At 44.8% G+C, this 23,024-nt stretch overlaps 1 protein-coding gene across 2 annotated transcripts in view; it reads left to right on the top strand.

Moving 5' to 3' along the window:
• The window catches only part of ed (hemicentin protein echinoid), a 119,577-nt gene that overhangs the window by 88,013 nt on the left and 8,540 nt on the right, over positions 1 to 23,024 (top strand). For both annotated transcript variants that reach the window (XM_001356449.4, XM_015180372.2), the window contains exons 5-7: positions 8,696 to 10,885; positions 11,187 to 11,711; positions 21,861 to 22,229. In XM_001356449.4, coding sequence (XP_001356485.3) covers positions 8,696 to 10,885; positions 11,187 to 11,711; positions 21,861 to 22,229 — 3,084 coding nt within the window. The remainder of the gene's footprint in view (positions 1 to 8,695; positions 10,886 to 11,186; positions 11,712 to 21,860; positions 22,230 to 23,024) is intronic.

The following is a 23,024-nucleotide window of genomic DNA, read 5'->3' as shown; positions in this document are numbered from 1 at the left end:
TCCCCCACGCCCCCCACCCCCCCTCCCACTTTTCCTACCAGTTTTCCTCCTCCTAAATCTCCATGTGGGGAGCAAAAAACTTTGTCAATAATTTTGCTGCCTATTTAAAGTAGCTCCCGTTTCCACCAACAAAAAAAGAGACCAGACCCATTTCCCATTTCCCGGAGTTCCTCTCTGTTCTTGTTGTTGTTGTTTTTGTGTTACCATTAAAATTCCGAACTAGACAATTTACAAAAATTTGTGTTGTTTAAATAGCGAGAAAAACTTTGTGCTGCTGTTTCTGCCTTTTAAATTAATTTTGGGGCAGCTTTGATTGCAGCAGGCTGCTGCAGAGAGAATGAGAGAGTGAGCGAGAGAGAGAGGTGTTGTATAGAGTGAGAAATGGAGAATTTTTTGGTGGAAATTGTTTATGTCTGGAACATGTGGAAGCCCATAAAATTAGTTTTCGTAGAAGGGAGGGAAGGGGAAAAGTTTTTCATTGATTTGCCACAAATTGTGTGTGCCATAAAAATAAACTGAAAACTGGACAGAGAAAGCGGTGGGGGGAATCGAGGAATGGGGAATGGGAATCGGAATGGGTGTGTCTGCCCCCAGGGGGAAGGAGCTCTGCCTTCCAATTATGTTGTGTTTGTTCATTTGTATCTGGCAGATGCACAGATACATCTGTTTGTTTACACGTTCATTTGCAGCACACAGAGTCCACACAGAGTCCACAGAGTCTTCTGTAGTTTATCAATATGTTTTCAGGCAAACAGCAGCAGCAACAACAGTGGCATTAGCAGCAGGAGATCCATAAAAATCATGCTTCATATACGAGGCAATATTTTATTAAATCTTTACTTGATTTTTTCTCTTTATTCCTTTGTTTTACGAATATATTTGTACCCTAACGAGGGGGTACTATGATTCAGGGAAAGGGTTTTGCAATAGTATCTTATTTGTTATGGGAAAAATCTTACATTGTTCTGGAAATATTTACTCCATTTGACAGACTATATAATAGGTATAGTTATGTAGTTATGGACTCAAAAATCATTCCTTGGAAGAAAAACTTGTATCTTTTCAAAGTCTTTTCAACTAAACTCCACAAAAAAAGGTTTTTAGAAATGTTTCTAAATAGTTCATGGAGATCGTGCGACTACATCCTATATCTAAAGTCATCTATCTTTGCGCCTAGTAGAGTATCTGTTCGTTTCAGTGGCTTGTGCCTCGACGAAAACGTTGCTTTAGTCTTTTTATCATTTATGTTGTCTTGTTGCTGTTTTTTTGACCAAACATTTGCTTTGGTCGGCACAATTTGATTTCATTTTATGGCCCAAAAACCATTGTCCTCAACGCATGCTGTACACACATGTATCCACCAGTGCCTGTATGAGTCTATATCTTTGTATCTGCATATGTGCGGCGTGTGCCTATGTGTATGTGTGCGGCCAATAAAAATTTTAGTACAATAAACATTTGTCCGTTTATCAGTTTGGTTTTGGTCTCTTATTGCTTTTGGTTTTTTAAAAGCTTTTTGCACATTTCATTTGCCTTTTCCCAGTCGAGAGATGGAGGAGATGGTTTTTCCAGGGATTTGTGCCATAGAAAAGTGACACAGAAACCTGAAACAAAAAAAAAAGTCTTAAACATTTGTTGCCTGGAAAATATATGGTCTCGTATCTTTATATCTTTTTTGCTTTGCTTTGCCTGGCTTTGATCCCACAGCTCGTGATCGCTTTCAAGTGGAGGAGCACTCATGGAAGTGTATCTTTTTATGGCGCGATTTCCAGATGATGCTCTGTTTGTGTTTGATGGATTTGTATTTAGGCACGTACAGATTCGGTTGTACGATAACATCTAGTAGCTCTTTTGAAGATACTTTTGGAGAATGTGTACCAAAAAAGAATCTTTCAAGAATTGCGTATTTTTGCAGATCTTCTAAAATTTGCAGCGTTAATTATTTGCTTTGAAATAGATTATTTGGTGCATACAATTTATAGATATAATTTTAGTCCAAAGTATCTTTGCTTTTGCAGATGCAATTTGATATCTTCTAAAAATTAAACATAATTATTATGTATCTTTATGGTATACACTTGTTGTATATCTTTGTATGGTATATACACTTATAGATACAATTTAGACAAAGTATCTTTTAATCTTGCGCTACAGTTTTTGTATATCTTTCTTCTGGTTTTGAAATATATAATATTTATTGCTTTTAAAAAGTATCTTTCAATTTGGGCATCTTTTCAAAATTATCTTTGAAGTATCTTTACCATTTCAATGTATCTTTTTTATGGACTGTCAAAACTTATGGAATTTTAAAAGTATCTTTTAATGTTTAAGTGCTATATTGTATATATAATAATTGTTTTTTAATTTAAAAAGTATCTTTCAGTGTTTATGTACTACATTTGAGTATCTTTTACTTTAATTCCACATGTTAGGAGCTCTCGTAGATCTTGAGATACATTTCCCTGTAGATTTCTTTTGTTACAAACTGTATCTTTTGATGTTTTTGTTAATCTTTTCTTTTAAATTCCCACTCTTTTATGATATTAGATCTTGAGCATCTTTGCAGTACAGTTTTGGTTGATTTTCAACAAGTACAGTCCTTCAGTATCCGTCAAACGTTAAGATACATTCTTTAGCATACATTTTCCTTTAGTTTTCTTGCTCATTTAATTCTCCTTTTCCTGGAACACATTTCTTGTACCTTTTTTGCCATCCATTAAGTCCAAACGTTGATCATTTATAGATACGCAAGTGTATTCTTAAAAGTATCTTTTTTTGCTGGCATTAACTACAACTTGTATCTTGTAGCGCGTCTTTTTTCCGAGTATCTTTCGCGTCTCTCGCGTAGTTGAGTCTCCAACTGGTTTTCTGGTGTTCGATTAAACGATTTTCTTGTTCTTTCTTGGACTTAATGTGATTGCTAAATACTGTCCCATCGGAACCGAAGCCCCCCCTCCTCCTCTGACTAGTGTCTTCCTGTAATTTATGAGCAGTTACCAGCCAGTTTCCTTTTGGGTCTGGTCGATGGTCTCTGCTCTGGTCTGGTCTCTTGTCTCTGGTCTCTTGTCTTTGTTGGTTTTCCTCCGTCCTCTGTGGTGGGGCCGCAGTTGTTTTAGTTTATGCGCTCAATTTAGTAACTAGTTAGCCAGAAATGTGTGTGCCTGTTTGGTGAGTGTGTGTGTGGGTATGGTCTCTGGTCCGAAAACCACTTTCAGCCGCACATCGAGAGACATGTAAGGGCGGGCAGGGGGAAACCAAACAAGAAACTAATAAAAAGCCAGAGCTAGAAACCACACAGAGCTCATAGCTCAAATGCGCTGACAGCAGGCACGAGTTATGCGTACGTATCCCCCACTCCTCTCCTCTCCACTCCACACCACCCCTCCCCACCCCACCGCACTCTTGAGATGACAGGAGGATGGAAGATGTAGACGGAGGTTCTGGAGTTCTGGAGTGGAAATATGTTGAGCTTTTCCAACTAAATGCTATAAAAATTCTTGACTTAATAGCAAAACAAGACAGGGAACATACAGGCAAGCAGGCAGGCAGGCAGCCCATGGCCAGGCTACGAGTATGAGTATCTATATCCATGTATGTCTCTGCTGGACATATCTGTATCTATAGGAACTCTTGTCTGCGCTCTGTAAGGGCCACTAAGGAAAACTAACAAGTTACAAAAGCAAACCATCTGGTGGCAGCAGCTTGGAAACGGGAAAAACTTGAAAGGCCAAAGAAAAACATTTAGTAGATGATGAAAATCATGGCAACATCAACTCGGAAGATGCCACACACAAAACTCTCGCACAGATACAAAGATAGAGAGGAGGAGATCCGACTCTGGCCCTGTACTTTCGAAGATACTTTTCCTCAAATTAAAGTCCGGTAATTTATTGGTTGTTTCTTCTTTAAAGTTTAACATTCATTAGTTACAAATGAGGGGAAGAGGCACGGCGGCCCGGTCGGTGGAGTCCTAGCCTTGGGCTCTGCCAATCGTGTGGCTTATTCGCCTTATCATTTATCTTTTCTGCGAGCGGGAGAGGCGAAGGGGCCCGAAAATGTTTTCTGCCCTTTGCCAATTTTCGCGTGAGAGAATGAGGGGGGGCGGAGGGGCCTGTTTCCTCGGTTTGCGTTTTGGGTTTGTGCGCCCGCTTGTTGGCCATATCAAATCGCTTTTGCTTCTGCCTTGTTGCCTCCTTTTGGCTGTGGCTTTCTGTGGCCTGTGGCCTCAAGCACGTGCCTCCCTCCGCCTCTCTGCCACACACACCAACAAACACACACACATCCAAATTGGATTTGGCCAAGTTAAGCAATGGCCATTGACGTGGAGTTAAAGCTCTGTCGATTATTTTTAATGGATTTTTTTGCCTCTGCACTCTTTCTCTCCGCAAATTCTAGGATTCCCTTTTTTCTCCCCCCCTCGGTTTTCCTTCGCTCTTTTTGGGTGGGTCTTTTTTTCTTCTTGCAATTAAAATTTAAATTAATATTAACTCTCTGCTGTTTGCTAATTTTATTGCTCGTTGCTGGTAGTTACACTTCCTTTGCTTTCGGCTTAAAGTCCGTCCCACCTGCTGCGGAAATTAATCGTGAGGGGAAAATCCTCTAATGAAATCCTCAGATGAAATTAGGGTCCAAAACTAATTGCTGCTTAAGGAGCAAAAGATACGAAAGAGATACCCCGCTAATTGCATTAGATTTTTGTCACCTTTTTATACTCTTTCAAAGGGCATGGAGATTTTTATGGAGATCTACCGGAAAAGAGGGGATTCTTATGCTCTTCGACTTTTAGAAAGAAAATGTTTGATGAGGAAATATCCTTAAGTCCTGGTCGGTGACTCTGTTCCAAAGGTTTCTAAAGATTAAGGAGCATTTCTTGAGCTGAAAAACATATGGATTCTCGGTCAAAACTATATATTTATGGTGCGTACTTCTGTTCCAAAGATTTCTTAAGGAAAACAGCCTTCTTTTTGTGAAGACGGAACAGTCCGCATGGTACCTTCATATACATGTATTTACCTTTATCTATATTATAGAAATAGTTGAAATTTATTTTTGAAATATAGTCTATGCTCCTAGAGATAATTCCATTAAAATTTGGAAATACATAGGTCTTCTAGTATATCCCCTTTAATCATTGGATCGATTAATATATATCCTCTTTATCTGATAGCTGCCATTTGACCTCCCTTTCGGTAGAGTATCTAAAGCCTCTGCTTGCGCTTGAACACCTTTTTCCTGTTGGAAAATTGAGTTAAGAGAAGTGCAAATTGAAAATTAAATTTAGTTAGCACTCGTTTTTCTCCATTTCTGGTGGGGATTTTGTCGTATAATAAATTGTTTCACATTTAAAGATCTAAACTAAATTTTTTAATGTTTTTACTCGGTATTTTTTCCGCTTTCTTTCCTGGAGTGGAAATTGTGAGGGGGGCAAAGGGTCCTGTAAGGGATATCGGGTCTTGGACTCTAAATTGTGCGGGGCAGAGGGATGCCTAAACTGTAAGAAGTGAGGCGCAGGAGAAAGGTTCGGGCCTCGGCAAAAAATATAGCCTCCCTTTTTCTCCCTTTTCGAAGGTCTCTTTGTGTTTGTTAATAGTATTTTCCAAGTGAATGAATGGCTCGGGGCACATCCAGGAGTACTTACCGAAAAGGCAAGAGAGAACAGAACTTATTGAAGGAAAAAAAAAATAATTTTTGGATGGAAAGAGAATTTATAGAAAGGAAGGAGATCTTTTAGAGATTGAAGGAGGAGCGAGAACCTGGCAATTGATTGGAAAAATATTTCTAACACGATTTTCCAACGCTTTTTTGTGTGTTTTTGGTGGGGGTACTCTGTAAACTAATTCAATTATTTGCGTACATAATTTAAGGAGCGGGGGGTCGACCAATGTCCGCAAAAAACCAAGAAAAATTTATATGCAAAACACGCATAAAATTGTTTCTTTTTCCAGTGCTTTGCCAACCCCCCAAAGTCTTTGATTATTTATGAACACGAAGGAGAGGCGGCGTGGCACGGCGTTTTGGGAAATAATTGAAGGAACGGAACTCTGCCTGAAAGAAGTTCTGGTCTCTATAGCCGTGGCCGTAGCCGTAGGACCCCTCCCGGAGGAGGTCCATTTTAAAGTAATCAACGGCCGAATGAAAAGGCGGCCTATTTTTAGGTCACTTTTCTGCCTGCCTGCTGCGGCCTCTCAGTGCGGCCTGCTCTGTTGTTTGTTGCATGGCTTTTGGCTGTGAAATGTGTGTGGGGAATGTGCACTGCATAATGGAGGTTTTTTCTGTGGGCAAAACATGTTCACAAAAGTGACAATTAAGCCAATTTGAAGCCATTTAGCGGGGCCACAGAAATCCTCCAACTAAAGCAAACAAAAAGCAGAAACAGAAACAAAAAGCAACGCGTTCTCTGAGGTTGATTTTCCTAACAATTCTTTAATGGGTTCGGGCTCGGGTTCTGGTTCTGGCCAGGCAGAAGACACAATCAAATGTAATTACACGCACATAAACACGAAAAAGAAGTCTCAGTCTCAGTCTCAGTCTTGGCGGTAAAACCAGAGTCCAAGTCCAAGTCGAGCAGATGCAGACACCTGGAAGACAGACCCCTTTCCCCCTCCTTGTGCCAGAATCACGCAATTTACTATAATTTGCTCTCTGTAGAAAATGATGGGGCCGGGCAGCCCGCGCAAGACAGAGTCGGGTCGGTCTTTGGAGCCAGTGTGGAGTGGCAGTGTCCGATGGATGATGGGATGTGCTGTGCTGTGCTCCAGTTTCTTGGGATTGCGGCAGACTAAAGTTCTCTTTGCTCTTCAGCGCTTCAGCGCTTCTCTCGTTTCTGTCAATGCCTCACGGAGGGCCGGAGGGAGGGAGGGAGGGAGGTAGGGCTTATGGGCAAAGTCATTAGGCAGCCGCTGGCCCGCCGGCTGGAAGGGGCTGCTGTGGCGACACTTATCCGTGGGGCAGTTAATTACAAAGTGGTTGTCAGGGAGGTGGAGTCATAATTTCACGCCATTTGCGGTGCATAAGAGGGCCACTAATGTCGGACTATGACTTGCAGTCGAGAGTCCAACGAAAATTGAAGCCCTTTTCCATAGGGCTCTTGTGGCAAGTGCAGGGGCAGCAAAAATGCAAATTGCTGTCGGAATTATTTGATTGAGGTGCTCTTGAATTTGAAGTATCTTTAATTCGAATGATTCTTGATTGAGCAATGAGTGCTTTGGCCCATTTTTGGCTCAAAGAAAATGTCACAAAGTGTGGGTATAATGATTATCTTTGAAAGATTCCACGATTTAATGTGTTTATCAATTGAAGATGATGGAAATTGTACTTATAAAACGGCTAAGAAGGTGATTAAAGATGGTTTGAAAGAGTTATGTGGACTTAGAAGATAGTTTACAGCAGCAGCAGGGATACATAGATATATAGAGTATCGCTTTTTCGTGTCATTCGAGCTGAATGTGTCCTTTCGCCTATGGGAAAATATTGCGAATGTACTCGAATGTTTCCATATCTAAGGGAATCCATCAGATGTGGAAGATTCTATTTAGAAAATAGATAATAAGATACATTAGAAACTGCTGATTGTATCTTTTATCAGTATATCATTCATTTGGAGTATCTTTAGGATGCCAGATCTCCCTTTTTTCATCCTTCACTATTCGATATCTTCAGCACCGAAAGATACTCCTTCATTTGACCTCCAAAACAGGGATAGCTGTTCAATGAATCGCCACCCAAAAGGTCTGTTGAGACAACGAGCTTTTTCGCTGACTATGATTGTTCAATAATTTCACAAATTATTAATTTCCGAAAACGTTATAAATTTTATTATAGGTATTTTGTGTGTTGAGGGTGGCCGAAGATGCCAGAGCCTTTTACAATAGTATTAGAGTGATACACTTGGATGAGGCAAGCGAGCCGATCTCGAGCCAAAGTAATAGATTGGGGACAAAAAGGGTCTGTTCTCCAACTATATCAAGCGGTAACTGTTTGAGCAGGCGCAGCTGCTGACGGCTTAGCGACGGCATAGGAAAGAAAAGATAACAAGAGCGAGCATAGATAAGAATAGATGATTAAATGAGAGCATGTTGCTGAGCGAGCATAGATAAAGCTACGCTTACGTTACGTTACGTTAGTTTAGTATAATGACCAAAATAGAAAAGAAAGTGAATTGATAGGCAATAAAACAATGGTATAAAATTTACACTCGGGCTTCGCCCGAACAAGGTCTTTCAACTAGAAATTATCGAAGGAGCATCTCCTCCCCCTCCCTTTTCCTGAGGAGATTGAAGGCTCTAATGCTAATGACTTTCTCTTTTACTCTGGGAGAGGGTGCACACGGGGTCAGGGGGCACCACTTCATTAGTTTAATTAATAATTGACAAATTTCGTGTCTAATCAGACAACGTCCATGCGAAGCATGGCCCCTAATCATGACCAGAGGTACAGGACCTGCTTCAGCTCCTGCTCCTTTTTGCATCCTACTTTCGGGATGACTAATTCAATTAGAAGTTTCTCGGATGCCGTCTGATTATGCTGGCCCCCGAAAAATGCTGCGTGTTTATTAATTTTCATCATTTTTTGGGGCAGAGGGAGAATTGTGGCTGCTTTGATTTACGAGGACACACACTCTCTCTCTCCCTCTCTTTCACTCTCTCTCTGTGTTTCCTTGACTAATTTTCGCCTTTTCTCTGCCTTTCCCTTACAGACTATCCCCGCGTCGAGGTCGGCCCCGAGAATCCACTGCGCGTGGAACGTGACCGCACTGCAAAACTGGAGTGTAACGTCGATGCGAAGCCGAAAGTGCCGAATGTCCGCTGGACACGCAACGGACGCTTCATTAGCTCCTCCCTCGTCCACACGATCCACCGGGTGAGTGTCCAGGACGCCGGCAAGTACACGTGCAGCGCCGACAACGGACTGGGCAAGACCGGAGAGCAGGAGCTCATTCTGGACATACTGTACCCGCCCACGGTGGTCATCGAGTCGAAGACCCGCGAGGCCGAAGAAGGCGAGACGGTGACGATACGCTGCAACGTGACCTCGAACCCCTCGCCCGTGACCATCGAGTGGCTGAAGGAGGGGGCCCCCGACTTCCGCTACAACGGGGACATCCTCACGCTGGCCTCTGTGCGGGCGGAGCATGCGGGAAACTACATCTGTCGCGCGGTGAACATCATGCACAGCCAGGGACAGGAGCGCAGCGAACGGATTGGCAACTCCACGGTGGCCCTGCTGGTCCGCCATCGCCCGGGACAGGCCTACATAACGCCCAACAAGCCGGTGGTCCACGTGGGCAACGGCGTGACGCTCACCTGCTCGGCCAATCCGCCGGGCTGGCCTGTGCCCCAGTATCGCTGGTTCCGCGACATGGACGGGGAGTTCTCGAGCACCCAGAAGATCCTGGCGCAAGGACCCCAGTACTCGATACCGAAGGCGCATCTGGGGAACGAGGGCAAGTACCACTGCCATGCGGTGAACGAGCTGGGCATCGGCATGATGGCCACCATCGTGCTGGAGATCCATCAGCCGCCGCAGTTCCTGGCGAAGCTGCAGCAGCACATGACCCGCCGCGTGGGCGACACGGACTACACTGTGACGTGCAGTGCCAAGGGAAAGCCCGCCCCCAGTGTCAAGTGGCTGAAGGACGACGTGGAGATTATACCCGAACTGAATCTGTACGAAGTGCAAACGAATCCCGATCAGGGCTTGAACGGCATGGTCACAGTTCAGAGCCAACTGAAGTTCCGTGGCAAGGCCCGACCCAATGGCAACGATCTAGTGCCGGGAGACCGGGGACAGTACACGTGTCTGTACCAGAACGAAGTGAACTCGGCCAACTCCTCGATGCAGCTGCGGATCGAGCACGAGCCCATCGTCCTGCACCAGTACAACAAGGTGGCCTTCGACATCAGGGAGACGGCCGAGGTTGTGTGCAAGGTCCAGGCGTATCCCAAGCCCGAGTTCGTGTGGCTCTTCGGCAACAATCAGTCGCCCCTGACCATGTCCTCCGAGGGACACTACGAAATAAGCACCACTTCGGACAAGAACGACATCTACACCTCTGTGCTGAGGATCAACTCGCTGACCCACTCGGACTACGGGGAGTACACGTGCCGCGTGGCCAACAGCCTGAACACCATTCGTGCCCCCATCCGACTGCAGCAGAAGGGTCCGCCGGAGAAGCCCACGAATCTGCGGGCCATGGACGTGGGCCACAACTACGTGTCCCTCAGCTGGGATCCCGGCTTCGACGGGGGTCTGAGCAAGACCAAGTTCTTCGTCAGCTACCGACGCGTGGCCATGCCCCGGGAGGAGCAACTGATACCCGACTGTGCCACGCTGGCGAACTCCAACTCGGACTGGGTGGAAGTCGACTGCCAGCGGGATATACCCTGCAAGGTCACCTCGCTGGATCAGCACCAGAGCTACGCCTTCAAGGTGAAGGCACTCAACCCGAAGAGCGGCTCTCCCTACTCGAATGAGATCCTGGTGACCACCAAGGTGAGCCGGATTCCGCCTCCGCTGCAGGTCACCTACGAGCCGAGCACCCGCACTCTGGGCATCGATGTGGGTGGCACATGCCTGTCCCTGGTGGCCGTCGTGGAGACCATGGTGCACGGAGACACACCCCGGGCCGCCTGGGAAGTGGTCGACACTGTGGACAACCTGCAGCTCTCGGGCAATGGCCCCACGCACAAGGAGAAGATCATCGACCGTCTGATGGGCACACGACGCATTGGCGGCGGTCGGGCCTTGGGGCACACCATCAGCGAGGATGAGGACGACTCGGGGCTGAACACGCTGGCCCTCGAGGACGAAAACAGTCCGACGGTGCGCGTCAAGCTCTGTCTGCGCAACAATCCGGAACACTGTAGCGAGTACACGGATGCCGAGAGTGAGTATTTCTGAAGATGGATAGATGGATGGATGGGTGGGCGGACGGGCGGGGAGACGGGGACTCCTCGTTGATGATTTCCATTATATGCAAAGCCATTACGAGCAATTGCACCACTTGAATGCTGTGATGCTGCTGCAGTCCGATGGATGGACAATCAATCACTCATCCATCCAGCATTCACCATCCAGCAGGGCAGCATCCATCCTTCTGGCCAGCCAGCCAGCCATCCATCCATCCACTTCATGCCTCTGCGAATGCATTTTTCATGGCTTCATTTTCCCCTCTTCTCTGTCCACAGTTGGCCGACCCTACATAGCGGAGGCTTCGGCCCTGGCCACGCCCACACTGATTGCGATAATCGTCTCGTGCATTGTGTTCGCCCTGTTCGCCGGCCTGCTGCTCATGTTCTGCCGCTGCAAGCGGAATCAATCGAAGAAGAGCGCCGCCGCCAAGGACTACGAAATGGACTCCGTCCGACCCTCCATCGTTGCCGCCCAACAGAGCCAGGCCCCGCCGCCATATTATCCCGCCAGCGGTCTGGACAACAAGGCCCTCGAGCATTCGATGGACCTCGCCCTCAGCATGGAGGAGCAGAAGACGGCCCTCTATGCCACACAGAACGGCTATAGCTATCATCCGGGCAGCGGTGTGGTCGGCGTCGGCGGCATGGGGGGCATCGGTGGCAGTGTCGTCAGCGGCATGGGTGTCGGTGGCATCGGTGTGGGCGGTGTTGGCGGCGTCGGTGTCGGCGGCATCGGTGGCAGTGGCGTCGGTGTGAATGGAATACCCGGCCTGACAGGACACACGATGCCAGGAAATGAATGTAAGTACACATACACGTTCACGGATGTGCTCCAAAGGGTAGATGGGGTCGGGTTTTGTTGGTTTGTGGGGTTTTAGTGGGTTTGGATTTGAAAAATCACTGACTTTGGGTGGATTTTTATTGGAGCGGGGGTTTAAGGACTTTATTTAGAGGATTATCAGGAAAATTTTAAATCGAATCACATATGGGAGTTGAGGAAATGGCACGTGAGAAGTGGATCATTGGTGCCACTAAAACACTCTCCAATACATTACTAACAATGTCCCATAAGCGAAAGGATACATTCTTAAAGAAAACCGATACAATTAACGACTACGAGCGAATATTTGGGATTTTGTACGATGAAAAACTATTTCGATATTGTTTAAAATTATAATGGAAATGTGGTATTATTCATAAGAATTGAAGAAGTTGTAGAGTGGTTCCTATGCAAATATCTGAAGATAGCCAACAGATAAAGTTACAGATACATACATACATAGTATATCTAAAGATAGATTAGATCCCAAAGAACTACAGATTCATATGAAGTTTAATCCATGAATAGAAGAACTTTGGAACTGTTCTAAGTACAAGTTACTTTGCATTCAATATAGATACTTTACTTCAATGAATTCTCACGAGAAAGAAATCGGGAGCCTCGATGCTGGCATCAGATGTTGGAAGATGCCTCCAAGAGATCGTCAAAGAAACTACTTGCCTTTGTCGAAACCAACTCGATTCTTGAGGACTTTCAAACTTCATAAAGCACTCGCGACGCGATGAGAATCGATGAGAAATCGAAGTAATTTCTGTGGAAGTATCTATCAAACTTCAAGCAAACCCTTTTCCAACTTCAAGGCTCTCCACACTTTCACCTTAACCACAGTCCACGTTTATATACAACCATTTTTCATACCATATATAATGTATTCCACCATAGCCTTCCACAAACAACCTTCAAGTGCAAAAAACCAAAAGGTGAAAGAAGAAAACTAAAAAGAGGAAATGCGAAGAAAGAAGAGCAAAACCAAAGTGAGAAATACTTCCGGTCCGACAGGACTCTGGATTCTAGAGGCACAGGCTCTGGGACGGGGACGGGGATGGGGATGGGGACGAGGAGGAGACTCCTCGTACGTTTCGGTGATTTTTCATTGTCCGCAAAACAAAATGAAATCCGTGCCGGAGTGTAGCTCCCCCTCTTCTGTTGTGTTGGGGTTCTCTCAAGAGCGGGGCAATAGGTGTGTGGTTTTTCTGCAAAAGAAATTATTGTTGCGTTGCCCATGAAAGTGTCTGGGTGTGTGTGTGTGGGAAAAGTGCAAAATGGAGTTCGAGTGCAAATCGATGGCAATGCGCATTCATCAAGCGCTGCGCCTCCTCCCCGAAGCACATGCTCCCCCTTGCAACGCACCACAGAAGGTCCTTTTACTCTCACACACAGAGCGAGCGAGAGAGTCTGAGAAGGGAAAGCACTTTCCACTTCCGTTGTAAATTTGTTGAAACAGCAATTTTTTCTAAACACTTTTTTTTCGCTTGCTGCTTTGCAGCATTTTGTAATATACTTTCCATTTCATTGTTGCTGCTGTTGTTCCTGTCGCCGCTTGACGCGCACGTTGTCGTCCATTCATTCTGCAGCCAGCCAGCGAGCGAGCGAGCGAGGGTGGACCATGGTCCTTCGCACCCGTCATCATCAACGCTGTGGTCCTTTCAAATGGAGGGGACTGCCCTCCCGCCCTCTCTGTGTGTGCTGTGTGTGTCTGGAGTACAAAATGAATGCGTAAACTGGACTCTGGATGCTCCCCCGCTCCTGCGTGGGGAGGGGGGGTGCTGTGGTTTTACACAATTCGCCATACAATTCATTATTAATTGTTGTTCCTGGTTTTCGCTTTATTTTTTAACCACCGCCGCCGCCCCCTCGACAGTTCTTTTGTTGAAACCATCGCGATGGTTGTGTGGGGCAGAGAGAGTGGCTGTGGCAGTGGCCTGGAGGGGGTCTCCGTTGAAGGTATTAACCTTTCACATTTGAAACGTCAAAAGGGAGAGGATACTGTGCAAGGAAGGTGCGAAGGATGAGCAGGTGGCGAGTGGCGTTTGGTATTTTGTAATGATGTGAAAATTAAAAATTCCAAACGGAAACTGAAGCGTTTTTTGAGGGAAATTTAGAGGTTGAGACGGAAGTGTTTGTGTCTAAAGGGTTCTTAGAGAAAGTTGGGGATGAATAGAGGGCTGATGTTGTTGGAATTCTCAGGAATCTTTTGCGGAAAAGAAAGATACAGATATCTAAAGATTTATATGTGATTTAAGAGGAAAGAAACTAGTATTTAGGGCGTTCTTTGGGTTATATCTGCAACGTTCTAATAGAATATGGGAATAGTGAGGAACAAATATAGATACAATCAGGGATATCTAACGAATTGTTTGAGTATAGTTATAGGAAAGATACAGATACCCAAACCATTCACTGAGAATTTGCAATAAGTACAATACAGAAGAAGATGCAGATATCTATAGCAATCTCTGAAAAGGATAAACAAATATCAAAGACAAAATAGAGATACTGTATCTGTATCTCTTTCCCTGTTTCTCTGTACTTGTTATCCGTATTTCTGTATATATTTGTCTGTTTTTTCTATGAGACATTGCTTTCCATATATTCATGTATCTGCAGCTGGCTCTCTGCAAAAGTTTTGTGGCAGTTAAAAGGGGAATCTTCGGAATACATTGAATATATCTGAATCCTTTTGAAGCCTGTACCTTAATGGACGGATATTTCTTCTGTCGATTTTTCGGTAGCCTTTAAAAATGGAATTTGCTTGTAAAATGTTGAGATTTTTTTCTGGCAGAATCTCTGCAGCAATCAATGTGTCTGGTATTTGGGGGCAATTTCAAGTTTCAATTGTTTTGAAGGCCAATTAAAATTTTAAGGCGCTTAGCCAAAGGACCAAAAAGGACTCTACAGAGAGGAGTGAGAGAGAGAGCCTTCGCAGAGATCTGGAGAAAAGGAGAGCAAACTTAATTGCATTTAAAAACGATTTCTAGAGAGAGAGACAGAGAGGAGTAGAGGCTGTGGCAGAAGGTGGGGTAGGGGGAGGAGAATGAAGTGCCAAAAGGAGTAGAGGATGTGGCAGAAGCAGGAGCAGGGATTGGCTGTGTGGCAGTGGCAGTAACAGCTAATTTGGCAAGTGAAAGTGGCATGAATAATAAAGGGTTGCAAGAGCAGAGACAGAGAGAGAAGGCAAGAAGGGGAGACTCCCAAAGAGAAGGAAGTACAATCGGGAGAAGTGAGAGAAAGAGAAGGAGGGGGAGAGGGAGAAGTGTTGAGGCAACAACAGAGAAGGCGGCAGGCAAACAACGGGGCGACGGGGCAACTCCTTCTCCTTCTACTGCTGCGCCCCCCTATCCATTTCATTGTAAGCGCTAATTGCCGCTTAAGGAGTACCCAGTCGTCTCCATGCCCCAAACCCAGTGCCACAAGCATGCCGCACACGAGAGAGCACACGAAAATGTCCTTTGCCAGATGGTCCATAGCCCCAACCCCACTTGCAGGAGTTTTTGACGTTGTGCGGCCCTCATTGTTGGAGTTGCCTGCACTTTTCGGGCTCGTTAACGGTTTGCCCCATGCCCTAGCACGTGGCAAGCTCCAATTGCTTTCGTCGTAGGCCAAATACCTAATGAACTTTGCATGTAGCCCCCCCTCTGCCCTCACGACGACGACGACGACGACAATAAAAACAATCAACGGGCGGTGGAAATGCTGGAAACAGGGAAAGTGCAGCCATAGGTAATCGAGAGAGAGAGAGAATCCTACCGAAAAGGGGCAGGAAGAAGTGGAGTCTCCTCGCTGCGGTTGATTTTTGGGGGATTTTAGGGGAGCAAGAGGTAGATTACACTGGCCAGCAGGGAAATTGCCAGTCAAAAGAAACCCCGAAATGTGATTAGCTTTGAGAATGAGCTTTGATTGTGAAAACAGGGGTAGAAATAGTGTACTTCGAACTAAAGGGGTACCGATGTGATAGTTGGCATTTCTTTAGAACTTCAATGATCCCATATATGATGAAAATTATCTGTATTCTCGAAGGAGAAGTTTCAATTGAAAACTCTTAGAGATCTTTTATTCTGTTCAAGGACATAATCCATAGCAGAGCGTAGGTACTCGAACCTTTAAAGTGAATCTAAGCCTCCGTTCTGTTATGGAAACATCTTCCCAGGTATGGACGTAGGTTTTCGAACGACTAGAGTCAATCTATTGATCCGTTCTGGTATGGGCATTAATGAATAGTTAAGAGAAACAATCAGTATAGCTTTCATGGGAAAATTCTTATACCCAGCACTCAGAACATATATTTAGGGTACTGTGATGTAGGTATCGTGATGTTGAGGCACGTTGGCCTCTACAAAAACTGTACTCCAAATGGTTAATGAACCCCAAAATGAGACTTTTCCTGGAAACCAAAACCGTTCTTGAACCCTTCTCAAGTATCAATTAACAGTCCCTGCTAATCATCCATGAAATGCCCGCTAGACCCCAACTTTTAAGCCTAGTGTGGCCCCAAAAACACTTTAAATGCCAAGTACTTTTGCCGTTTAAGTCTTGAAGCTTTTGCGGTGAAAGTTTTTTGCACTCTGTAATGGAAAATAGAGGCGGTGAAGGCGCAGGAGGCGGAGGAGGGGGAGGCTGTGGACCGACGACACGCCTACGGCTAGACATCGGCGAGGACATGTTCTCCTGGCAAATAAATGCAAACAGAAAACAGAACCAGAGAAACAAAAAAAAATAGAAAAAATATATGGAAAACCCGAAATATAAATGCAAACAAATATCGTGTCGTGTCGTGGCGTATCGTGGGGCATACACAAGAGTCAACCAACCATCGAAAATTTCAGCATAAAAAAAAAGGAAAATAAAAAGAATAGAAATAGAAAAGAAAGAATTTCGCGCTCTCTCGACAAATTTATGCGCTAAATAAATAAAGCCATGAACTCGGGGGCTCGACGGGCCAACAAATGTCTGCCCCCAGACCCAGGCCCAGGCCCAGACCCAGGCCTCGCCTCCCTCCCGCTTTGGGCCATAGTTTTTCGGTTGGGATTCTTGGTCTGGAGGGAGGTGGAGGGGCTCGAGGGTTTCTATGGGTTTTAAAATGCAGCCAGCGATGGCCCCGCAAAGCAAATAGCCGCAAAATAGTTTTGCGCGCCCCAAAAACGCAACCGCAGCTGAAGAGTGCTGGCAGGAGGGTCAGCAGTGAGTGGGGAGGGGGGAGGGGGCATAGTGGTGCCAGATTCTATGCTGCAGCAGCCTTTTAGGCTGCCTCTTTGCTCTTGTCTGATTTTTCCAGTGATTGCCTCTCGAACATGTTTGTCTTGTTGCCGGCCAAACAGCTGGGTATTCCAGGGCAGCTCCTCCTCTTATCACCGAAGGGTGGAGGTTGGGCCTTGGCCCGGAGAGCCAGATGACCAACGGATTGACCGAATGACCGCACTCTCGAGCGGCACACAGACCACGGGTCGGGGGCCATTCAAAGACACAAATCTATGAGCTCCAATTTGTGCTGGCTTTTGTTTTTTCCACTGCCTCGGCCACCAACTAATTGGCTTAAATCTAAACACAGTTGCCAACACACACATACACACATACAAACACATGCACAACGAACTGATGAATGAAAAGTCAGCGGTGGAAAGCAGGGAAATTGAAAGGGAGACCAAAGAAGGAGGAGGTCATGATGGAAGCTATGGGTAAAAAGAGGGAGAATCTTTGGAGAATAAAAAATAAACTGGCAACAAGAATAACAAGTGTAAAAGGAAAAGGGGAATCTACAGAACCAGCAACAATCTTAAGGCAGAGTAGAAGATTCATTTCGAAAGCAATAACCTTTCTCCTCGGAGAATGAATGAAAGTAAAAGCTGGAGTTATCCCCGAGAAACCATAGGAACTCAGTTCTTTTTAACTTTCTCTTCAAACAGGAAAAGCCAAAGTTTCCGCCCAAAAAAAGGGTCAAGAGCTGTGTCTTGTTGGAAAGATATACCAAGAACTATCAATACCCCCGACTAGACGGCGTATCTTTAGAATTGTCGACATCTCAAAAGATATTCCGTGAAAAGATCAGCAGCTAAAAAGCAGGAAGGCGTCGTCCTAGGGCCAAACCAACAGCCCCACAAAAATGTTGTACTACACTCTGCTCTCTCGCTGCTCTTTTCCCTCCACCCCCCGAACCCACTGTACACACCCCCGCTAGTTTTCATTCATGCTTTCAACACACAGCAAAAAACAGCAGCGGGAAAAGTGAAGCTGAGGCTGAGAGAGCGCAAAAGTTTTGGGCCAACTTGGGCCACCTCCCTCCCGCCCTTCCACTCCCCTTCTCAGGAACGAAACACCAACATTAACATGAAAAACAAAGGAAGGCACTGCACTGAAAGAACAGAACGATGTTTGATTTGGAAATTTAGGAATATATTTATTCAAATTAAATTGCATAAATTATTGATATTTCCACATATCTGGTTGTGTGTTTTCAAAACACTTTTCTGCACACAACTTTTTCCAAATTTAGTGAATTATTTAATTTTTTTTAAAGTCTTTTCCACATACAAATCTTACTTATGGAAAGAGAAAAACAATATATTTTTTTTTATACATTTCAATATATTTATTTTCAAACAAAATAGTTCAAGGTTAGGAATTTTATTATATTTTATTTAATTTATTTAAATTTTATTATCTTAAACATTTTTTTAAAGATTTTTTTTTTTTAGAATTTCTAAAATAAGTTTCTCTGAGTGTATTAGGAAAAAACAAGCCTGTAGAAAAGTGCAACACGGCGGCAAGTGCAGAAACTCAACAGCAGCTCAACGTGCCTCGCTTTCCCCAGTCCTTGCCCCTGCCCCGCTTCCGCCCTACTTCACCTATCCTTTCCTCCTGTGGCCCTTCGTTGTTCCTGCAACATTTAAGCGCATTTAGGGCAAATGCCAGGCAGCCTCCTGCCACCTGCCCCCTGCCACGACCCCCAGGCCTCGACTCGACTCGACTTGCATCGCGTCGCGTCGCTAATTAAAAGTGCAACAAGGCGAAGCACAGGGTGCAGGGGGCAGAAGAAAGCAGAGCAACAGAAAAGGTCGAAGAGAGAGTGGGGCAGGGGCAGAGAGTGAGAGAGGGAGAGGGAGAAGGGCAGATAAGGAGGCGACTGCCATTAACACCCGAGAGCTTGAGGTGCAAGCTGCCTGAGAAGCCAAGTGGCAGGCGGCAGGCAGCAGGCAGCAGCCAGCAGGGCAGGCAGCAAATGTGAGTAGGGCACAACTTGTGGCAACTCTCAGTTGCGCTCTCTCACTCTTTATTGCTCTCTCTATTGCTCTCTCTGGTGCCCTGCTATTTAGTTAACCGTTAATGGCATTTGAAACTGTTTTTATTGTGCGTCTTCTAGTGCTCTGCCTCTGCCTGTGCCTCTTCGTTTGCTCTTCATCTGCCACTGCTGTTGCTGCTGCTGCTGCACAAAAATGTTGCATAATTGTAAGCGCTTCCGGTTGAAAAGTTTGTCGAGTGAATTAGAGCTTCGGCGGCAGAGAAACTTTCCTCCTCCCTTTCCCTTCCACTTTCTCTCTTTTTCTCAAGCACTTTTGGGCCCAGAACTCGTTTACATGAAAGGATTTTTCCACACAAACTGCTCCAGAGAGGCACTTGGTGCGGAGGGGTGAGGTTTAATAACCAATAGGGGGATTTCTGTGGCGGGGAAGACCAGAACTATGCCGCAACTGTTGTTGTTATTTGCTCAAATCAATGCGGAAAAACTTTGACAAACTTTAATTGCGTCCCCATTTGTTGCCACTTGCCAACTCCTTCGAGGAGTAGGAGGCAACCCAAGTACGGAATACTCAAAGAATGGGCAGCCCAAACCCCTTTTCCAGCTTAAGGAGTACAAACGAGCCCCGTCTTTCGCTTCGGGGAGCGAGCTCCCTCCATTCCATGGAAATGTTCCATTCCAGACAATGAAAATGCATTAAAATTTTTCATTTTGTAGAGGAAAACTAGAGGAGAATACTAACAGCCGGAGAACGAAGCTTTAGATACTCTTAAAAACTACTTTTCCCTATGGAAATTATATGATAAAGTCTTTGGATTTCAATCAAATTTGCTTGAAAAGTGGAAAAACATAAGACATTTCTATTACCACAAGAATACGTTTTTCAAATGATCTTTGCTATAACATATTGATGATAATTATTATTTTGTTATGGGAAAATCATATAGAACTACGATGGGAAACATTTGATTGGATAATTTTCTCTTTTTCACCTATTGTTCCTATGAAATCTATACGATGAAGAGATACTACAGTCTTTCTCTTCTACGAACTTCCTATAGCAGATATAAGTATCTATTGACAGGGATCCACAGACACAGAGTTACAGTACTGTCTACAGATCTCCATAGTCGTAAACACTGCCAATCCCTTGCTCAAAATCGTAGTATCCCTTGGCTGTGAAAGAGTATGCAACTAAGAGTGAGAGACTGAGATGGAGAGAGTGGAAATTTTGTTATTTCGGTCAAATATTTTGCTCATTGTGTGGCAGGCAGCAAAAACTTGAGCAATCAAAAGTTGCCTCCATCCGAAAAAGATTCCGTACTTTTGATGCTTATCAAATTGAAAAGTTTCATTCAGTGCGTTCATATTTATTATTTTTTTTTTTGCTCTTGTGGAATTGCAATTGGAGGCGGAATCCTCTACCAGAATACGAGAAATACGGCAAATACTCGTACAACAACGGACGGAATCTGTTGGCATAAAATTACTGAAGCAAATATGCAAATTGCATGGCCAAAAAGAGCAAAAAACCATAGAAGAAGGAACAGCGCATGAAATGTAAATGAAGTTAATATTATTACTGTTTTAGTTTTATGGCTAATCATAAAAATTATCACGCCCACCGCCACACAATACGACGGCTCATAAAATCCAGGAACCGGAACACGCGAATAGTCCGAAGGAAACTTATCATAAAAGTAGAAGAGAAAACAAGAGAAAACTCACGCAACATGTCAGGGATACATATATGAACTCGTATGTGTATGGGGATATGCTAGAGGACCTGCTCTCCCGCTCCTTGAATAATTTTCGGGGATAGGTTCCATCTGAAAATTCGCACAAATCGAATATTTGATTGCATACTTTTCGATGCGTAGCGAAAATGTTCTGAGAATGAGATGCTCCAGTGGGAAATCTCTTGGTGTTTTCGATGGGGGAAATGATAGAGAAGGTCAGAGATCCGTCTGAAACTCATATATTATGTGTTTGCTGCCATTTTTAGGAAGAAACATTGTTAAGAAAATAAAGGTGGAATTATTAAAAATTAAAAAAAAAATATATCCCACCTAAATTTCCATGTTCTCAATTCTTTATATAAATTCCATCAGAAATCCTTTCACAAATTAACACGGAAATATTTCCACCACTTGGAATTTTGTTTACAAGAAAATCATGAGGTTTTCCCTGAGAGAACACTTGCCAGAACACATTTTCCGCTGCATTGAGGGGAGACGGGAGTCACAACTCAAAATTCAAAAAGTTTTTTGTTGCCAGCAAAGCGTGCGTTTAATATTTATGAGTGATTTATCACGATATAAAAATAATAATAAATGCGACCAAGAGGCAGCCCAGGCAGCGCACGCACCCAACAAAAGAGCGGCAGGGAACAAAGAACCAGCCGAATGGGGAGCCAAGGAAGTCCTCCCAGCTGCTCCTCGTCAAAAAGCGTAACAAGCACCGCCGTGTGGACATGGCTCCTCGTAAAAATGTCCTCTAGCGGAAGGATGAATGGTGGAGGGTCGGGTTGGGGTGTGTGCCCTCGAAAGGTTTTATGGGGTTTGAATGGAGTTCAAAGTAGGGCACGCGGCAGGGGGGGCAACTATTAATTACGCCATGTCTGACGCTGATTTCCGCGACTGTTTGACTCCACGACTCCATAACTGGAGACCCCATTTTCGTGCCATTTTTACGTGTTAATCAATAAATAAAATGAAAATACATTTTTTAACTTTTAATTAAATTTTATTCGATTGCCAAACGAGAGAAAGTTTTGTACAGTTTTGGCCAAGAGCCAGAGAATCAGAACTATATTTTCGCTTTACTTGTGGAACATTCATCATACTTTTCTCTCCTCTTTCTCTCTCTCCGTTTCCAGGGGTCAACATGGGCTACATGGAGAACAACTACTCGAACTCGAACAACGGCGGCAGTGTCAACTCGCAGGACTCGCTGTGGCAGGTGAAGATGTCCGCCGCTGCGGTGGGCAACCAGCAGAGCATGGTGCAGGCACCGCTCAACCAGTATGTGGAGCAGCAGCCCACCTACGGCTACGACCCCCTGACCCATGGCGGCTATGGCGCCGTCGATGACTACGCCCCCTATCCCCACTTGACGGCCACGCCCAGCCAGGTGGGCGACGAGTACCACAATTTGAGGAACAGCCAGAATCCGTCCCGCCAGGACTACTGCAGTGATCCCTATGCATCCGTGCAGAAGCCCAAGAAGCGTGTAGATCAGCATTTAGGTGAGTACAAGTTGAAGGATCGGAATGAATCGAGTGACTATGAATGAGTGAGAGAATTAAGGGTAATAGCTGAATGAATGGATGGATATATCTTTAGGTTAAGTGAGGAATGAGTGCTAGTGATTGAAGATGCACGAAAAAACTGAAAGATGTATCTTTAAGGGCCGGTTTCTCGACTTCGGTCCGACCGAAAAAGTGTCTGAAAACAAAGATTTAATTCGAAGTCGAAAAACCTGCCCCAAGACCCTAAAAAGATGCCAAGATTTCCATTCAATTCCCAGAAAATCCACAGATCTGTAATAAATACTAAGCACAAGAACCCAACGATAGATTTACTCCCTATAGAACCAATAAAACCAGCCACTAAAACAGCTCAAAAATATATGCCAAACAGATTTGTTAGTCGCAAAGTTTTTCCCTCCATTTTGATTGATAAACTTTCCCCGAAAGTTTCCAATTTTCTGACACATTAAGCTGGCTGATGTTTCGGGGCGGTAAGGACTGGGAAAAGGTCTGAGAAAAAGAGTAAGGTCCTCGCCTGCCTATGTCAAAGTGGGAATAAACTTTCGCCCCGAACATTTCTGTTGGCATTTGGGGCTTTCGGGCTCTTCGGTTATGACAACTTAAGCACTGAAATGCTCCGAGAGCTGAATGGTTTTCGGGGGCGTCCTTGTGGCCATGCTAATTATAAACACTGGCCGAGGGTCACACTCTGCCTTTCAGAGGAGGTGGAGAGGGGAGTGGCAGTGTGTTTTGAAACATGTCACGAAATAAGTAATAATATTTCATCCATGT

This window comes from Drosophila pseudoobscura, chromosome 4 (genome assembly GCF_009870125.1).
Source record: "Drosophila pseudoobscura strain MV-25-SWS-2005 chromosome 4, UCI_Dpse_MV25, whole genome shotgun sequence".
NCBI lineage: Eukaryota > Metazoa > Arthropoda > Insecta > Diptera > Drosophilidae > Drosophila > Drosophila pseudoobscura.
This window is presented reverse-complemented; position numbering and strand designations above follow the sequence as displayed.